Source organism: Oncorhynchus mykiss, chromosome 10 (assembly GCF_013265735.2).
Source record: "Oncorhynchus mykiss isolate Arlee chromosome 10, USDA_OmykA_1.1, whole genome shotgun sequence".
NCBI lineage: Eukaryota > Metazoa > Chordata > Actinopteri > Salmoniformes > Salmonidae > Oncorhynchus > Oncorhynchus mykiss.
Genome location: NC_048574.1, coordinates 175,001 through 195,126, shown reverse-complemented (window position 1 = coordinate 195,126; position 20,126 = coordinate 175,001). Strand labels below are relative to the sequence as shown.

The window sequence follows — 20,126 nt, the reverse complement described above, 5'->3', positions numbered from 1 at the left end:
ATCCATGTTGTTGAAGCTATACAGTATTTGTGTACATATAAAACAAGTTTATATTTTGGGTTCTGATGAAGTATGATAGTTGAACTAAGCTCATGAGGCATCTATAAATTATGAATCAATGAGTATGTATCGTTCATGTAGAAGTTTAGAAATGGATGTAGAAACTGCAGATTGCCCCTTTTAATGTGACTTTTCTCTCTCCTACAGGTGTCATCAGTGTCCGTGAAGGAGGACAACCTTTTATTCCCCTCAGACATACATCTTTATTTCCTTATACCTGGTTAATCTCTTCTGTCATGGAGACCTAAAGTCCCCCAGGAGGGATGTTCCAATCGGGGGGAGAGGGCTGACCCGCCATGCCCAGGGGGGTGTGTGTGTGTGTGTGTGTGTGTGTGTGTGTGGGGATGAGCAGGTGAGCGTGCGTTTTTGTTCATATTCATCTTGTTTTACATTAACACCAAACCCCATATCTCAGCCCCATTATACACAGCCATGTGTTTAGAGTGGTGTCGGTTGGAGACGGGGAGAGACCAGGGTACAGGGAAGAAACCGTGAGACCAGGGGACAGAGATGTGTAGGTGAGACCAGGAGAGAGACGGTGAGAACAGGGGACAGAGGTGTGTAATACGGAACCCAAAACCGGCTGCACGCGTGCGCCATCGTGCATAAATGTATTTTGTCCCCCCACACCAAACGCGATCACGACACGCAGGTTAAAATATCAAAACAAACTCTGAACCAATTACATTTAATTTGGGGACAGGTCGAATAGCATTAAACATGTATGGCAATTTAGCTAGCTAGCTTGAATTTGACGGCTAATTTGTCCTATTTAGCTGGCTTGCTGTTGCTAGCTAATTTGTCCTGGGATATAAACACTGAGTTGTGCATTTCAGGTAAAATAAACAAGGTCCTCTACTCCGACAATTAATCTGAATCGTTTCTAGTCATCTCCTCCTTCCAGGCTTTTTCACCCTTAAACTTATATGGTGATTGGCATCTAAACTTTCATTGTATTACCACAACGACCAGCAACAAAGTTTGTCTTTCAATCACCCACGTGGGTATAACCAATGAGGAGATTCACGTGGGTACCTGCTTCTATTAACCAATGAGGAGATGGGAGAGGCAGGACTTGCAGCGTGATCTGCGTCAGAAATAGGAATGACTTCTATTTTAGCCCTTGGCAACGCATATGCTGGTGAGCAGTGTGGGTGCAATATTTGAATAACATAGATCCCTACATTTATTTTGCAACGCTCGCGCACGCAATACGAGCGGTGTAGTCAGGGTATAAGGGAGACCAGGAGACGGTGAGACCAGGGGACAGAGGTGTGTAAGGGAGACCAGGCAACGGGAGAGATGGTGAAGACCAGGGGAGAGACGGTTCATGAGTGAGGTTCTAGCAGTCTGTGAAACCAGTCTACAGGGAAGAGGTGAATCGTTGTGGAGTCCATCAGGAGGGGACAGAGTGGTGTGGCCTACTCTGGTGGTATCAGACAGACGGTACTTTGTAGCTCCGTTAGTAGAGTTTGGTGCTTGCAACAATAGTGGGTTCGATCCCCGGTAGCACCCGTATATAAAACGTCTCTTCGGATAAAAGCGTTTGCTAAATGGCATTTGTTCTTCTATCACAGACAGACAGCACCATCTAATCATGTTCTGTTTCTCTGTAGCTTTGTATTCTTAGCAGAAAAGCCTGCTGGGACACGTTAGGCAAATCACTTTTTTCAGCTCACGTGTGTGTGTGTGTGTGTGCGTGTGCGTGTGCGTGTGTGCGCGTTTATTCCCCCTGCCCTGGGTTACTCATCCCTCTCTCCCTGAGGAGAATGGTCCTTCCTTTTATCTAATTCTACAAACTCTAGAATTATATTAAGAATCCAGAACTTAATCTAAAAACTCGATCTAGAGGCTATATCGAGACTCTATAATCCATATATCTAGACTCTCTAACCCATATATATAGACTCTATAACCTGTATATCTAGCCTGTCTAACCGGTCTGTGAATGGACACCCTGGTTCAGCTCCAGAACAGCCCGTTCCTCATGGGTCTCTGTCGGAACGGAGCTCCAGTAGACCTGCAGTATGACAATTCTTCAGGTGCACAGACCTTAATATGCACATGGTACACAACTTACACACGCCATGTACATGTTATACACATCCTGCAGTATGGCAACTATTCAGGTACACCTTAAGACAGGTTAAAGAAGGAATTTTAAGCCTTGAGACAGTTGAGACATGGATTGTGTATGTGCTCCATTCAGAAGGTGAACGGGCAAGACACAAGCTTTAATTGTCTTTGAACGTTGTATGGTAGTAGGTGCCTGGCTGCTGGGTTTTTCACGCTCAACAGTTTTCCCGTGTGTACCAAGAATGGTCCCCTGTGGAATGCTTTTGACACCTTGAAGACTCCATGCCCCGACAAATTGAGGCTGTTCTGAGGGCAAAAGAGGGTTGCAACTCAATATTATCAAGTCATATTAGGAAGGGGTCCTTAATGTTTGGTATAGTCAGTGTATATACACACACACACCTTAAACTTACAACTGATATGCGTTATATACACACACACACTTTACACCTGATACACATTATATGCACACACACACACACACTTTACACCTGATACGTATTATATACACACACACACACACTTTACACCTGATACACATTATATACACACTTTACACCTGATACGCATTATATACACACACACACACACACACACACACTTTACACCTGATACGCATTATATACACACACACACTTTACACCTGATACACATTATACACACACTTTACACCTGATACACATTATATACACACACTTTACACCTGATACGTATTATATACACACACACACACTTTACACCTGATACACATTATACACACACTTTACACCTGATACACATTATATACACACTTTACACCTGATACGCATTATATACACACACACACACACACTTTACACCTGATACGCATTATATACACACACACACACTTTACACCTGATACACATTATACACACACTTTACACCTGATACACATTATATACACACACTTTACACCTGATACGCATTATATACACACACACACACACACACTTTACACCTGATACGCATTATATACACACACACACTTTACACCTGAAACACATTATACACACACTTTACACCTGATACACATTATATACACACACTTTACACCTGATACACATTATATACACACACTTTACACCTGATACGCATTATATACACACACTTTACACCTGATACACATTATATACACGCACTTTACACCTGATACACATTATATACACGCACACACACACACACACACACTTTACACCTGATACGCATTATATACACACACACACTTTACACCTGATACGCATTATATAAATGCACACACACTTTACACCTGATACGCATTATATAAATGCACACACACTTTACACCTGATACGCATTATATACACACACACACACACACACACACTTTACACCTGATACGCATTATATAAATGCACACACACACACTTTACACCTGATATGCATTATATACACACACACACTTTACACCTGATACGCATTATATACACACACACACTTTACACCTGATACGCATTATATACACACACACTTTACACCTGATACGCATTATATACACACACACACACTTTACACCTGATACGCATTATATACACACACACACACTTTACACCTGATACGCATTATATACACACACACACACACACACTTTACACCTGATATGCATTATATACACACACACACACTTTACACCTGATACGCATTATATAAATGCACACACACACACTTTACACCTGATACGCATTATATACACACACACACACACTTTACACCTGATACGCATTATACACACACACACACACACACACACACACACACACACTTTACACCTGATACGCATTATATACACACACACACACACACACACACACACACACACTTTACACCTGATACGCATTATATACACACACACTTTACACCTGATACGCATTATATAAATGCACACACACACACACTTTACACCTGATACGCATTATATAAATGCACACACACACACTTTACACCTGATACGCATTATATACACACACACACACTTTACACCTGATACGCATTATATACACACACACACACTTTACACCTGATACGCATTATATACACACACTTTACACCTCATATGCATTATACACACACCCTTTACACCTCATACGCATTATACAGTGCATTCGGAAAGTATCCCGATCCCTTGTCTATAAAAATAAAAATATATTTATTTATTTGGTTCTAACCGCCGTGTCTTTTGTGAGACGCAGAGTAGGTGAACGGATGATCTCCGCATGTGTGGTTCTCACCGTGAAGCATGGAGGAGGAGGTGTGATGGTGTGGGGTTGCTTTGCTGGTGACACTGTCTGTGATTTATTTTAGAATTCAATGCACACTTAACCAGCATTGCTACCACAGCATTCTGCAGCAATACGCCATCCCATCTGGTTTGGACTTAGTGGGACAATCATTTGCTTTTCAACAGGGCAATCACCCAACACACCTCCAGGCTTTGTAAGGGCTATTTGATCAAGAAGGAGAGTGATGGAGTGTTGCGTCAGATGACCTGGCCGCCACAATCCCCCGACCTCATCACAATTGAGATGGTTTGGGATGAGTTGGCCCGCAGAGTGAAGGAAAAGCAGCCAACAAGTGTTCAGCATATGTGTGAACTCATTCAAGACTGTTGGAAAATTATTCCAGGTGAAGCTGGTTGACAATGTCAAGAGTGGGCAAACCTGTTATCAAGGCAAAGGGTGGCTACTTTGAAGAATCTAAAATCTATTTTGATTTGTTTAACACTTTTTTGGTTGCTACATGATTCCATATGTGTTATTTCATAGTTTTGATGTCTTCACTATTATTCTACAATAATAGAAAATAGTCAAAATAAAGAAAAACCCTTGAATGAGTAGGTGTCCAAACTTTTGACTGATACAAACACTTTACACACACTACCTCAAAGTAGTGTACACATTTAAAGCATTTTGCTCTCTAAGTATTGTTAGAAAGTGCAATAGCGATAATGTTGTTATTAATAACCATTGTAAAGTTAGTTTTTTTCCCCTCAGAACTGTTCCGTATCTCCACCTTCGCCCGGTTTCCGTCATTGGGGGTAACGGAGCGCAGTTTGGCGAGGGCAGGGTGGTTCTATACTGGCGTTGGAGACCGGGTGCAGTGTTTCAGGTGGGTGATGGTTCTATACTGGTGTTGGTTCTATACTGGTGTTGGTTCTATACTGGTGTTGGTTCTATACTGGTGTTGGAGACAGGGTGCAGTGTTTCAGGTGGGTGATGGTTCTATACTGGTGTTGGAGACAGGGTGCAGTGTTTCAGGTGGGTGGTGGTTCTATACTGGTGTTGGAGACAGGGTGCAGTGTTTCAGGTGGGTGGTGGTTCTATACTGGTGTTGGAGACAGGGTGCAGTGTTTCAGGTAGGTGATGGTTCTATACTGGTGTTGGTTCTATACTGGTGTTGGAGACAGGGTGCAGTGTTTCAGGTGGGTGATGGTTCTATACTGGTGTTGGAGACAGGGTGCAGTGTTTCAGGTGGGTGATGGTTCTATACTGGTGTTGGAGACCGGGTGCAGTGTTTCAGGTGGGTGATGGTTCTATACTGGTGTTGGAGACAGGGTGCAGTGTTTCAGGTGGGTGACGGTTCTATACTGGTGTTGGAGACAGGGTGCAGTGTTTCAGGTGGGTGTTGGTTCTATACTGGCGTTGGAGACCGGGTGCAGTGTTTCAGGTGGGTGATGGTTCTATACTGGTGTTGGAGACAGGGTGCAGTGTTTCAGGTGGGTGATGGTTCTATACTGGTGTTGGAGACAGGGTGCAGTGTTTCAGGTAGGTGATGGTTCTATACTGGTGTTGGTTCTATACTGGTGTTGGAGACAGGGTGCAGTGTTTCAGGTAGGTGATGGTTCTATACTGGTGTTGGTTCTATACTGGTGTTGGAGACAGGGTGCAGTGTTTCAGGTAGGTGATGGTTCTATACTGGTGTTGGTTCTATACTGGTGTTGGAGACAGGGTGCAGTGTTTCAGGTGGGTGATGGTTCTATACTGGTGTTGGAGACAGGGTGCAGTGTTTCAGGTGGGTGATGGTTCTATACTGGTGTTGGAGACAGGGTGCAGTGTTTCAGGTGGGTGATGGTTCTATACTGGTGTTGGAGACCGGGTGCAGTGTTTCAGGTGGGTGATGGTTCTATACTGGTGTTGGAGACAGGGTGCAGTGTTTCAGGTGGGTGATGGTTCTATACTGGTGTTGGAGACAGGGTGCAGTGTTTCAGGTGGGTGATGGTTCTATACTGGTGTTGGAGACAGGGTGCAGTGTTTCAGGTGGGTGATGGTTCTATACTGGTGTTGGAGACAGGGTGCAGTGTTTCAGGTGGGTGATGGTTCTATACTGGTGTTGGAGACAGGGTGCAGTGTTTCAGGTGGGTGACGGTTCTATACTGGTGTTGGAGACAGGGTGCAGTGTTTCAGGTGGGTGATGGTTCTATACTGGTGTTGGTTCTATACTGGTGTTGGAGACAGGGTGCAGTGTTTCAGGTAGGTGATGGTTCTATACTGGCGTTGGTTCTATACTGGTGTTGGAGACAGGGTGCAGTGTTTCAGGTGGGTGATGGTTCTATACTGGTGTTGGAGACAGGGTGCAGTGTTTCAGGTGGGTGTTGGTTCTATACTGGTGTTGGAGACAGGGTGCAGTGTTTCAGGTGGGTGATGGTTCTATACTGGTGTTGGAGACAGGGTGCAGTGTTTCAGGTGGGTGATGGTTCTATACTGGTGTTGGAGACAGGGTGCAGTGTTTCAGGTGGGTGATGGTTCTATACTGGTGTTGGAGACCGGGTGCAGTGTTTCAGGTGGGTGACGGTTCTATACTGGTGTTGGTTCTATACTGGTGTTGGAGACCGGGTGCAGTGTTTCAGGTGGGTGATGGTTCTATACTGGTGTTGGTTCTATACTGGTGTTGGAGACAGGGTGCAGTGTATCAGGTAGGTGACGGTTCTATACTGGTGTTGGAGACAGGGTGCAGTGTTTCAGGTGGGTGATGGTTCTATACTGGTGTTGGTTCTATACTGGTGTTGGAGACAGGGTGCAGTGTTTCAGGTGGGTGACGGTTCTATACTGGTGTTGGTTCTATACTGGTGTTGGAGACAGGGTGCAGTGTTTCAGGTGGGTGACGGTTCTATACTGGTGTTGGTTCTATACTGGTGTTGGAGACAGGGTGCAGTGTTTCAGGTGGGTGATGGTTCTATACTGGTGTTGGAGACAGGGTGCAGTGTTTCAGGTAGGTGATGGTTCTATACTGGTGTTGGTTCTATACTGGTGTTGGTTCTATACTGGTGTTGGAGACAGGGTGCAGTGTTTCAGGTGGGTGATGGTTCTATACTGGTGTTGGAGACAGGGTGCAGTGTTTCAGGTGGGTGATGGTTCTATACTGGTGTTGGAGACAGGGTGCAGTGTTTCAGGTGGGTGTTGGTTCTATACTGGTGTTGGTTCTATACTGGTGTTGGAGACAGGGTGCAGTGTTTCAGGTGGGTGATGGTTCTATACTGGTGTTGGAGACAAGTTGCAGTGTTTCACATCAAATTGTATTTGTCACATGCACTGAATACAACAGGTGTAGACCTCACAGTGAAACGCTTACTTACAAGACCTTAACCAACAATGTAGTTTTAAGAACAATTTAAACAAATGGAAAATTACATGTTTTTTTTTTATTAAAAGGTAGGTTCTATACTGGTGTTGAAATAGGTTCAATTAAGAAAAACTTAGCTAGCTTAGATAATTAGCTGGCATTGATTTGATTTTGCAGAGACATGTTTTTTTGGAGCGTCTGATGACATAATGCTAATATTGTGATGAACATTTCTCTGGTCCCTACTGTTGCAGTCATGACGCAAGTGGCGCTATGCTGTCAAATCCTCCCACGTACTTCAACCAGCTGTTTTTAGCAACTGGTAGTTTTTAATTTGGTTGGCATATTGGCAGGTTTGCTAGCATCTAACTACACTGAATGCTGTTGAAACGCTGAAAGCTGAACGAGAGACCTCGGTTTATTGTTTCATAAAGCTGACAGTGTTTTTATATACTTTTTTGTTGGATCCTGCGGCTCTGTTGGGCTTAGTTGCTGTGAGCGCTGCTGTCTGTCCCGGGATCCTTCAGCTCTGTTGTGCTTAGTTGCTGTGAGCGCTGCTGTCTCTCCTGGGATCCTTCAGCTCTGTTGTGCTTAGTTGCTGTGAGCGCTGCTGTCTGTCCCAGGATCATGTAGCTCTGTTGGGCTTAGTTGCTGTGAGCGCTGCTGTCTGTCCTGGGATCCTGCCAGATTCTGCACATGGAAGCCCAGCTAGCCTATTTGGCTCGGCGGTCTCAAATGCAGGTCGCTATCGAACGTTTCCAGCACTGCAGGAGCTGTTTGCTTTGTTCCAGGACAAGGTGGACCGCGCTGACTTTCAATGTAGCAACTGCTTGCTTGCGAAGGACTATAGGGTGGTGAAGTGGCTACTCTTAGCAAGCATGTAGCAAACCTACACTAGCTACTGGGGAGTCCACGCCCGCCTACTTTTTCTTCCACCCCAGTAGCCGGATTCCACTCTGGTCTGGAAGTGTCGCCAGCGTGTCGGCTCTCCACAGCTGACTGGCCGGTGCTGAGCAGGGTTCCATCCCCGACGGGTTCTTCCCCTTCCCTGGAGAACGGCGCTGTCCTCGACCCAACCAACCAGCCATGGAGATGCGTCACTCGCAGTGGAAGTCGAAGAAAGTGTCCTCTGGCAACAGGGGTGTGCTTGGAGATGTTGAGCCCGGACCTGACACAGACCATAAACGGCTTTGCCGCCCTGGGGGCTTCCCATTCAAGATCTGATCCGGAGGTACCTGCGTCTTCATCTTCGTCCTCTGTTCTGTCCCTCTCCGGTGGCTTCTACCTCGGGTTCAGATTCTCGGAGCTCCCACCCTCATCAGACCGTGAGGTTGCCTGAGAGACCTGTCGATTCAACATCACCAGCTGTCATCATAGGCAGCTCTATGGTGAACAACATCTCGGTCTCCAAAGCAAAAACCCTGTTACCCATGAGCACGAATACAGGACATAACAAGGCTGCTTCTGACTGTTCTACCCAGGAGCACGAGTACAGGACATAACGAGGCTGCTTCAGACTGTTCTACACAGGAGCACGAGTACAGGACATAACAAGGCTGCTTCTGACTGTTCTACCACAGATGCCGGAAGCTGACACTGTCGTAGTCCGTGTGGGGTCAAACAACATCAGGAGGGCTAGCTCGGAACATCTGGAAAATTGATTTTAAGGAACTGATTTTAGCATTAAAATACTCCAAACAATGGCCAGTCATTTCAGGTCCAGTACCGTCGCCGTTCAGGTGTGAACATTTCAGCAGGCTACTGGCATTACACATCTGGCTAAAAGACAGTAGCTCTGCTGGAGTCACTTTTATTGATAACTTTGACACCTTCTGGAAACAGAAGATACTCTACAGGAATGACGGAGTCCACCCAAATCATCTTGGCTCCTGGCCTCTGTCCACGCATTTTAAGGCTGCGTTGAAAAATCTAATGTTATTAGTCACATGCGCTGAATACAAATCAAATCAAATTTATTTGTCACATACACATGGTTAGCAGATGTTAATGCAAGTGTAGCGAAATGCTTGTGCTTCTAGTTCCGACAATGCAGTAATAATCAATGAGTAATCTAACCTAACAATTCCAAACTACCTTACACACAAGTGTAAAGGGATGAAGAATATGTACATAAAGATATTTCAATGAGTGATGGTACAGAACGGGATAGGCAAGATGCAGTAGATGGTATCGAGTACGGTGTATATATACATGAGATGAGTAATGTAGGGTATATAAACATAAAGTGGCATAGTTTAAAGTTGCTAGTGATACATGTATTACATAAAGATGCAGTAGGGTTAGGGTTAGGGTTAGGGTTTAAAGTGTCTAGTGATATATTTTACATCAATTTCCATCAATTCCCATTATTAAAGTGGCTGGAGTTGAGTCAGTGTGTTGGCAACAGCCACTCAATGTTAGTGGTGGCTGTTTAACAGTCTGATGGCCTTGAGATGGAAGCTGTTTTTCAGTCTCTCGGACCCTGCTTTGATGCACCTGTACTGACCTCGCCTTCTGGATGATAGCGGGGTGAACAGGCAGTGGCTCGGGTGGTTGTTGTCCTTGATGATCTTTTTGGCCTTCCTGTGACATCGGGTGGTGTAGGTGTTCTGCAGACCTCACTACCCTCTGGAGAGCCTTACGGTTGTGGGCGGAACAGTTGCTGTACCAGGCGGTGATACAGCCCGACAGGATGCTCTCGATTGTGCATCTGTAGAAGTTAGTGAGTGCTTTTGGTGACAAGTCAAATTTCTTCAGCCTCCTGAGGTTGAAGAGGCGTTGCTGCTCCTTCTTCACGACTCTGTCTGTGTGGGTGGACCAATTCAGTTTGTCCGTGATGTGTACGCCGAATAACTTAACTTACTACCCTCTGCACTACTGTCCCGTCGATGTGGATAGGGGGGTGCTCCCACTGCTGTTTCCTGAAGTCTATAAATCATCTCCTTTGTTTTGTTGACATTGAGTGTTAGGTTATTTTCCTGACACCACACTCCGAGGGCCCTCACCTCCTCCCTGTAGGCCGTCTCGTCGTTGTTGGTAATCAAGCCTACAACTGTAGTGTCGTCCGCAAACTTGATGATTGAGTTGAAGGCGTGCATGGCCACGCAGTTGTGGTTGAACAGGGAGTACAGGAGAGGGCTCAGAACGCAGCCTTGTGGGGCCCCAGTGTTGAGGATCAGCGGGGTGGAGATGTTGTTACCTACCCTCACCACCTGGGGGCGGCCTGTCAGGAAGTCCAGTACCCAGTTGCACAGGGCGCGGTCGAGACCCAGGGTCTCGAGCTTGATGACGAGTTTGGAGGGTACTATGGTGTTAAATGCTGAGCTGTAGTCGATGAACATCATTCTCACATTGGTATTCCTCTTGTCCAGATGGGTTAGGGCAGTGTGGTTGCGATTGCGTCGTCTGTGGACCTATTTGGGCGGTAAGAAAATTGGAGTGGGTCTACGGTGTCAGGTAGGGTGGAGGTGATATGGTCCTTGACTAGTCTCTCAAAGCACTTCATGATGACAGAAGTGAGTGCTATGGGGCGGTAGTCGTTTAGCTCAGTTACCTTCGCTTTCTTGGGAACAGGGACAATGGTGGCCCTCATGAAGCATGTGGGAACAGCAGCATGGGATAAGGATTGATTGAATATGTTCATAAACACACCAGCCAGCTGGTCTGCGCATGCTCTGAGGACGCGGCTGGGGATGCCGTCTGGGCCTGCAGCCTTGCGAGGGTTAACACGTTTAAATGTTTTACTCACGTCGGCTGCAGTGAAGGAGAGTCCGCAGGTTTTGGTTGCGGGCCGTGTCAGTGGCACTGTATTGTCCTCAAAGCGGGCAAAAAAGTTATTTAGTCTGTCTGGGAGCAAGACATCCAGGTCCGTGACGGGGCTGGTTTTCTTTTTGTAATCCGTGATTGACTGTAGACCCTGCCACATACCTCTTGTGTCTGAGCCGTTGAATTGCGACTCTACTTTGTCTCTATACTGACGCTTAGCTTGTTTGATTGTCTTGCGGAGGGAATAGCTACACTGTTTGTATTCGGTCATGTTTCCAGTCACCTTGCCCTGGTTAAAAGCAGTGGTTCGCGCTTTCAGTTTCACGCGAATGCTGCCATCAATCCACGGTTTCTGGTTTGGGAATGTTTTAATCGTTGCTATGGGAATGACATCATCAATGCACTTTCTGATGAACTCGCTCACCGAATCAGCGTATACGTCAATGTTGTTGTTGGAAGCAATGCGGAACATTTCCCAATCCACGTGATCAAAGCAGTCTTGAAGCGTGGAATCAGATTGGTCGGACCAGCGTTGAACAGATCTGAGCGTGGGAGCTTCTTGTTTTAGTTTCTGTCTGTAGGCAGGGAGCAACAAAATGGAGTCGTGGTCAGCTTTTCTGAAAGGAGGGCGGGGGAGGGCCTTATATGCGTCGTGGAAGTTAGAATAGCAATGATCCAGGGTTTTACCAGCCCTGGTTGCGCAATCGATATGCTGATACAATTTAGGGAGTGTTGTTTTCAGATTAGCCTTGTTAAAATCCCCAGCTACAATGAATGCAGCCTCAGGATATGTGGTTTCCAGTTTGCAAAGAGTCAAATAAAGTTTGTTCAGGGCCATCGATGTGTCTGCTTGGGGGGGAATATATACAGCTGTGATTATAATCGAAGAGAATTCCCTTGGTAGATAATGCAGTCGACATTTGATTGTTAGGAATTCAGGTGAACAGAAGGACTTGAGTTCCTGTATGTTGTTATGATCACACCACGTCTCGTTAATCATAAGGCATACCGCCCCACCCTCTTCTTACCAGAAAGATGGTTGTTTCTGTCGGCGCGATGCGTGAAGAAACCAGCTGGCTGCACCGACCTCCGTTAGCATCTCTCGAGTGAGCCATGTTTCCGTGAAGCAAAGAACGTTACAGTCTCTGATGTCTCTCTGGAATGCTACCCTTGCTCGGATTTCATCAACCTTGTTGTCAAGAGACTGGACATTGGCGAGTAGTATGCTAGGGAGTGGTGCGCGATGTGCCCATCTCCGGAGCCTGACCAGAAGAGCGCTTCGTTTGCGTCTTGGTGTGTAATGAGGAGCAAACAGACTCTGCACTTGACACATTTATGAAATTGCTTATTCCAGTTACTAATAAGCATGGACCCATTAATGGGGATCCATAATAAACCCCAGGAAGAGTAGCTGCTGCCTTGGCAGGAACAAATGGGGATCCATAATAAACCCCAGGAAGAGTAGCTGCTGCCTTGACAGGAACTCATGGGGATCCATAATAAACCCCAGGAAGAGTAGCTGCTGCTTCGACAGGAACTAATGGGGATCCATAATAAATACAAATATATCAGCAAACCCAACAACGCCGTACACGCTGTCTGCCGTCTGCCCGTACACGCTGTCTGCTGAAACCGGGTTCATCTGTGAAGAGCACACTTCTCTAGTGCTAGTGGCCACCAATTGTGAGCATTTGCCCACTGAATTCGGTTACGACGTCGAAGGACAGCGAGCATGCATATGAGCTTCCCTGAGACAGTTTCTGACAGTTTGTGCAGAAATTCTTTGATTGTGCCAACCCACATTTTCATCAGCTGTCCGGGGGGCTGGTCTCAGATGATTCTACAGGTGAAGAAGCCGGATGTTTAGGTCTTGGGTTGGCGTGGTTACACATGTTCTTCGGTTTTGAGGCCGGTTGGACGTACTGCCAAATTCTCTAAAATGACATTGGAGGCGGCTTATGGTAGAGAAATTAACATAAGATTATCTTGCAACAGCTCTGGTGGACATTCCTGCAATAAGCACACCAACTGCACGCTCTCTCAAAACTTGAGACATCTGTGGCATTGTGTTGTGTGACAAAAGTGCACATTTTAGTGGCATTTTGTCCCCAGCACAAGGAGCGCCTGTGTAATGATTGTCAATCAATCAAACCCCAAACAGCAAGCAATGCAGATGTAGATGCATTGTGGCTAGGAAAAACTCCCTAGAAAGGCAGGAACCTAGGAAGAAACCTAGAGAGGAACCAGGCTCTGAGTGCTGGCCAGTCCTCTTAAGGTTAGTACCTTTTTAGGAGTAAATGTCATTTGGCTTTTCATAGCCAAGCATTCATAGGTTGAGACAGCAGGTGCGGTAGAGGGAGAGAGACACAAACAGCAGGTCTGGGACAGGTAGCACGTGCGATGAACAGGTCAGGGTTCCATAGCCGCAGGCAGAACAGTTGAAACTGGAGCAGCAGCACGGCCAGGTGGACTAGGGACAGCAAGGAGTCATTAGGGCAGGGAGTCATTAGGGCAGGTTTTCCTGAGGCATGGTCGTAAGGCTCAGGTCCTCCGGGAGGGAGCATACTTCAATTCACACAGGACACCAAATAAGACAGGAGAATAACACCAGATAATACAGACTGACCCCAGCCCCCCGACACATAGACTATTGCAACATCATGCTGTTTAATCAGATTCTTCATATGTCCTGTCATGTCAGGTGGATGGATAATCTTGGTAAAGGAGAAATGCTCACTAACAGGGATGGAAACAAATTTGCATCCAAAATTTGAGAAATAATATTTTTCATTGTCTGGAAAATTTCTGGGCTCTTTTATTTCTGCTCATGAAACATGGACCAACACTTTACATTTTATATATTTTTTATTTAGCTAGCTTGTAGCATAGTGTTTGATATGCAATGCGATCTCCTCCTAATGGACAGTGTCGAGTGTCCTGACGAGAAGGCAACCTTTTCTAGCTATGCCAGCAAAATCGGGCATCATCAGCTCATTGATATGGATGTATCCAAATGAATGTCAATAGAAAACTGCTTAAACAATCGGAAATGCAGCTACTTTGCTGTTAGTCTGACTGCAGAAGTCGTGACTGTGGAACATATAGAACAACTGGGTCGCGTCCATAAATATAGACCTAACCCTAATAACTGGGTCCATAAATATAGACCTAACCCTAACAACTGGGTCCATAAATATAGACCTAACCCTAACGACTGGGTCCATAAATATAGACCTAACCCTAACGACTGGGTCCATAAATATAGACCTAACCCTAACGACTGGGTCCATAAATATAGACCTAACCCTAACGACTGGGTCCATAAATATAGACCTAACCCTAACGACTGGGTCCATAAATATAGACCTAACCCTAACGACTGGGTCCATAAATATAGACCTAACCTTAACGACTGGGTCCATAAATATAGACCTAACCTTAACGACTGGGTCCATAAATATAGACCTAACCCTAACGACTGGGTCCATAAATATAGACCTAACCCTAACGACTGGGTCCATAAATATAGACCTAACCCTAACGACTGGGTCCATAAATATAGACCTAACCCTAACGACTGGGTCCATAAATATAGACCTAACCCTAACGACTGGGTCCATAAATATAGACCTAACCCTAACGACTGGGTCCATAAATATAGACCTAACCTTAACGACTGGGTCCATGAATATAGACCTAACCCTAACGACTGGGTCCATGAATATAGACCTAACCCTAACGACTGGGTCCATAAATATAGACCTAACCCTAACGACTGGGTCCATAAATATAGACCTAACCCTAACGACTGGGTCCATAAATATAGACCTAACCCTAACGACTGGGTCCATAAATATAGACCTAACCCTAACGACTGGGTCCATAAATATAGACCTAACCTTAACGACTGGGTCCATAAATATAGACCTAACCTTAACGACTGGGTCCATAAATATAGACCTAACCCCAACGACTGGGTCCATAAATATAGACCTAACCCTAACGACTGGGTCCATAAATATAGACCTAACCCTAACGACTGGGTCCATAAATATAGACCTAACCCTAACGACTGGGTCCATAAATATAGACCTAACCCTAACGACTGGGTCCATAAATATAGACCTAACCCTAACGACTGGGTCCATAAATATAGACCTAACCCTAACGACTGGGTCCATAAATATAGACCTAACCCTAACGACTGGGTCCATAAATATAGACCTAACCCTAACGACTGGGTCCATAAATATAGACCTAACCCTAACGACTGGGTCCATAAATATAGACCTAACCCTAACGACTGGGTCCATAAATATAGACCTAACCCTAACGACTGGGTCCATAAATATAGACCTAACCCTAACGACTGGGTCCATAAATATAGACCTAACCCTAACGACTGGGTCCATAAATATAGACCTAACCCTAACGACTGGGTCCATAAATATAGACCTAACCCTAACGACTGGGTCCATAAATATAGACCTAACCCTAACGACTGGGTCCATAAATATAGACCTAACCCTAACGACTGGGTCCATAAATATAGACCTAACCCTAACGACTGGGTCCATAAATATAGACCTAACCCTAACGACTGGGCCATAAATATAGACCTAACCCTAACGACTGGGTCCATAAATATAGACCTAACCCTAACGACTGGGTCCATAAATATAGACCTAACCCTAACGACTGGGTCCATAAATATAGACCTAACCCTAACGACTGGGTCTATAAATATAGACCTAACCCTAACGACTGGGTCCATAAATATAGACCTAACCCTAACGACTGGGTCCATAAATATAGACCTAACCCCAAAGACTGGGTCCATAAATATAGACCTAACCCCAACGACTGGGTCCATAAATATAGACCTAACCCCAACGACTGGGTCCATAAATATAGACCTAACCCCAACGACTGGGTCCATAAATATAGACCTAACCCCAACGACTGGGTCCATAAATATAGACCTAACCCCAACGACTGGGTCCATAAATATAGACCTAACCCCAACGACTGGGTCCATAAATATAGACCTAACCCCAACGACTGGGTCCATAAATATAGACCTAACCCCAACGACTGGGTCCATAAATATAGACCTAACCCCAACGACTGGGTCCATAAATATAGACCTAACCCCAACGACTGGGTCCATAAATATAGACCTAACCCCAACGACTGGGTCCATAAATATAGACCTAACCCCAACGACTGGGTCCATAAATATAGACCTAACCCTAATGTAAAAATGAACTCTGCAACAGGACAAGGCGGAGTCGTCCGTTATTTCCAAGGTAATGAACGTGGACTTAATGGATGTGTTCCTGCTCCAGGTGTAACGTGACGGCGGAGGGCTGGCAGACAGGGGACTGTCCAACAGAGAGACACAGACAGCTGTCCTCCTCCTGCTCCTTCATCCAGACCCTCCCCTCCACAGCCAACCTCCTCTCCTCCTCACACTCGGCCTTCTCTCCTCTACGCAGCGCCCCTGTCATCCCGGTGAGATACTTCTTCACTTATTCTACCACAGTTGGGATGATGATGAAAAACTGATGATGATGATGGTGGTGATGATGACGGTGGTGTCATGACGTTGGGACAGTGGTAATGATGATGGTGGTTGTGGTGAGTGATATTTCTTTGTATGATTTTCACAGATTTGTTTCAAGTACAAGAAACTACACTGCGATAGGAGAAGTCATTAATGACAGAAAGACATAAAACATACAAATTCATGAACAAACAAAAACTAAAATGTCTCAAGGACTTTGACCCTCAACACAACCTGGACCCGCCCCCACTTACTTCATAGGATCAGTATTACACTCCCGGAAACACAGTGTCACACAACCCTGTTATCTCAAACCTTTATTCATCATGGTGATGATGATATTGATAATGTTGATGGTGATGATGACGATGATCATTGGGATTTGTATTTATTAAAGGATAAGTTTTGCCTTGGCAGCAGCTAATGGGGAACCTTAAAGGAGCAGTTTTGCCTTGGCGGCAGCAGCTAATGGGAAACCTTAAAGGAGAAGTTTTCTATTTTACAACCACATTTCACATGTTTTTGAGAAACTTAAACCAAACAGCAAATCACTTCCTTATCCGTGTGTGGTATGGGGGCCCTGAAAAAATGTCATTTTAGAAACGGAAAGCTGTCAGTATAGTGACTGTGGCAGCAGCTACTCTTCCTGAGGTTTATTAGGGATCCCCATTAGTTCCTGCCAAGGCAGCAGCTATTCTTCCTGTGGTTTATTATGGATCCCCATTAGTTCCTGCCAAAGCAGCAGCTGCTCTTCCTGGGGTTTATTATGGATCCCCATTAGTTCCTGTCAAGGCAGCAGCTACTCTTCCTGGGGTTTATTATGGATCCCCATTAGTTCCTGTCAAGGCAGCAGCTACTCTTCCTGGGGTTTATTATGGATCCTCATTAGTTCCTGCCAAGGCAGCAGCTACTCTTCCTGGGGGTTTAATATGGATCCCCATTAGTTCCTGCCAAGGCAGCAGCTACTCTTCCTGGGATTTATTATGGATCCCCATTAGTTCCTGCCAAGGCAGCAGCTATTCTTCCTGGGGTTTATTATGGCTCCCCATTAGTTCCTGCCAAGGCAGCAGCTACTCTTCTTGGGGTTTATTATGGATCCCCATTAGTTCCTGCCAAGGCAGCAGCTATTCTTCCTGGGGTTTATTATGGCTCCCCATTAGTTCCTGCCAAGGCAGCAGCTACTCTTCCGGGGGTTTATTATGGATCTCCATTTGTTCCTGCCAAGGCAGCAGCTACTCTTCCTGGGGTTTATTATGGATCCCCATTAGTTCCTGCCAAGACAGCAGCTACTCTTCATGGGGTCCAAACAAATTAAGGCTAAAATAAAACGGTACGTACAACATTATTACACCGCTACATATCTACAGTACAAAATTTATAATACCACCATACATACAGTGTATGTGTCTCTTCACAGTCCCCGCTGTTCCATAAGGTGCATTTTTACCTGCTTTTTAAATCTGATTCTACTGCTGCATCAGTTACCTGATGTGGAATAGATGTCCATGTAGTCATGGCTCTATGTAGTACTGTGCGCCACCCATAGTCTGTTCTGGACTTGGGGACTGTGAAGAGACCTCTGGTGGCATGTCTTGTGAGGTATTAAATGGTGTATTTGTTATGGTTCCCCATTAGTTCCTGGCAATGCAGCCGTTACTCTTCCTGGGGTCCAGCCACATTATATACACATTTAAAATCATTACAATACATTTCACATCACATTGTGTGCCCTCAGACCACTACTCTACTATCACGTGTCTATGGGGTGGCAGGTAGGTAGCCTAGTGGCTAAGACTGTTGGGCCAGTAACCAAAAGGTTGCTGGTTCGAATCCCCGAGCTGACTAGGTGAAAAATGTGTCTGAGCAAGGAACTTGACCATAATTGCTCCTGTAAGTCGCTCTGGATAAGAGCGTCTGCTAAATGAATACAATGTAAATCACAAACACAAATTCCATGTGTGTGTTATCAGATGTGTATGTGTATGTCTGTGCCTGTGTCGGTCTCTTCACAGTCCCCGCTGTTCCATAAGGTGTATTGTTACCGGCTTTTTAAATCTGATTTTACTGTTTACATCAGTTACCTGATGTGGAATTGAGTTCCTTATACAGTGGCAAGAAAAAGTATGTGAACCCTCTGGAATTACTGGGATTTCTGCATAAATTGGTAATACAATTTGATCTGATCTTCATCTAAGTCACAACAATGGACAAACACAGTCTGCTTAAACTAATAACACAAATTATAGCATTTTTCTTGTCTATATTGAATACGTAATTTAAACATTCACAGTGTGGGTTGGAAATGGTATGTGAAACAACCCTAGACTAATGACTTGTCCAAAAGCTAATTGGAGTCAGGAGTCAGCTAACGTGGAGTTCAATCAATGAGACGAGATTGGAGATGTTGGTTAGTTGTTCATCAGTCCACGGTAAGACAAATTGTCTATAAATGGAGAAAGTTCAACACTGTTGCTACTCTCCCTAGGAGTGTCCGTCCTGCAAAGATGACTGCAAGAGCACAGCGCAGAATGCTCAATGAGGTTAAGAAGAATCCTAGAGGGTCAGCTAAAGAATCACAGAAATCTCTAGAGCATGCGAACATCTCTGTTGACGAGTCTACGATACGTAAAACACTAAACAAGAATGGTGTTCATGGGAGGACACCACGGAAGAAGCCTCTGCTGTCCAAAAAAAACATTGCTGCACGTTTGAAGTTCGCAAAAGAGGATCTGGATGTTCCACAGCACTACTGGCAAAATCCAGACTGATACCTATCAGGGTTATTGAGGATAACATCGAGGAGAGTAGCCTTTTCTAGATTTTTGGAGTCATACCTTGTGGGATTGGTAATAATCTGAGAAAGATTTAGGGATCTTTCCCTAAATTGAGACACAAGTTTGTCCAGCACCAGATTCTGATTGATGATGATGGTAGTAATTAGGCACGTTCCAGAGCTTCAACGTTGTTGACACCTGACACCTTGCGTGAACTGTGGAATGCATCCTTGATGGTGGTGATGATGTTGATGGTGAAAATGATGATGCCTGAATTTTTAATAACGTGTG

General features: G+C 45.1%; 1 protein-coding gene and 1 long non-coding RNA gene across 12 annotated transcripts in view; both read left to right on the top strand.

Annotated features, from left to right (window-relative positions):
- LOC110533228 (baculoviral IAP repeat containing 2) overlaps positions 1-20,126 on the top strand; it is an 80,262-nt gene that overhangs the window by 16,279 nt on the left and 43,857 nt on the right. For 2 of the 6 annotated variants that reach the window (XM_036989429.1, XM_036989428.1), the window contains exons 1-5: positions 1,158-2,102; positions 5,165-5,289; positions 5,341-5,477; positions 5,691-5,837; positions 16,844-17,009. In XM_036989429.1, the coding sequence (XP_036845324.1) occupies positions 2,009-2,102; positions 5,165-5,289; positions 5,341-5,477; positions 5,691-5,837; positions 16,844-17,009 (669 nt within the window). In that variant the 5' untranslated portion in view covers positions 1,158-2,008. Of the gene's footprint in view, positions 1-207; positions 413-1,157; positions 2,103-5,164; positions 5,290-5,340; positions 5,527-5,592; positions 5,838-16,843; positions 17,010-20,126 lie in introns of those variants that run through there. The other 4 variants (XM_036989427.1, XM_036989430.1, XM_036989431.1 and 1 more) reach the window with 4 other exon arrangements.
- LOC118966673 lies at positions 5,844-9,738 on the top strand. Of its 6 annotated transcripts, none has more exons than XR_005053509.1 (3): positions 5,844-6,067; positions 6,134-7,017; positions 7,084-9,738. It is a non-coding gene; the product is annotated as an uncharacterized LOC118966673 (long non-coding RNA). The 6 variants fall into 6 exon arrangements; XR_005053511.1 differs by having other exon boundaries at positions 5,844-6,574; positions 6,707-7,017; XR_005053508.1 differs by having other exon boundaries at positions 5,844-6,640; positions 6,707-7,017.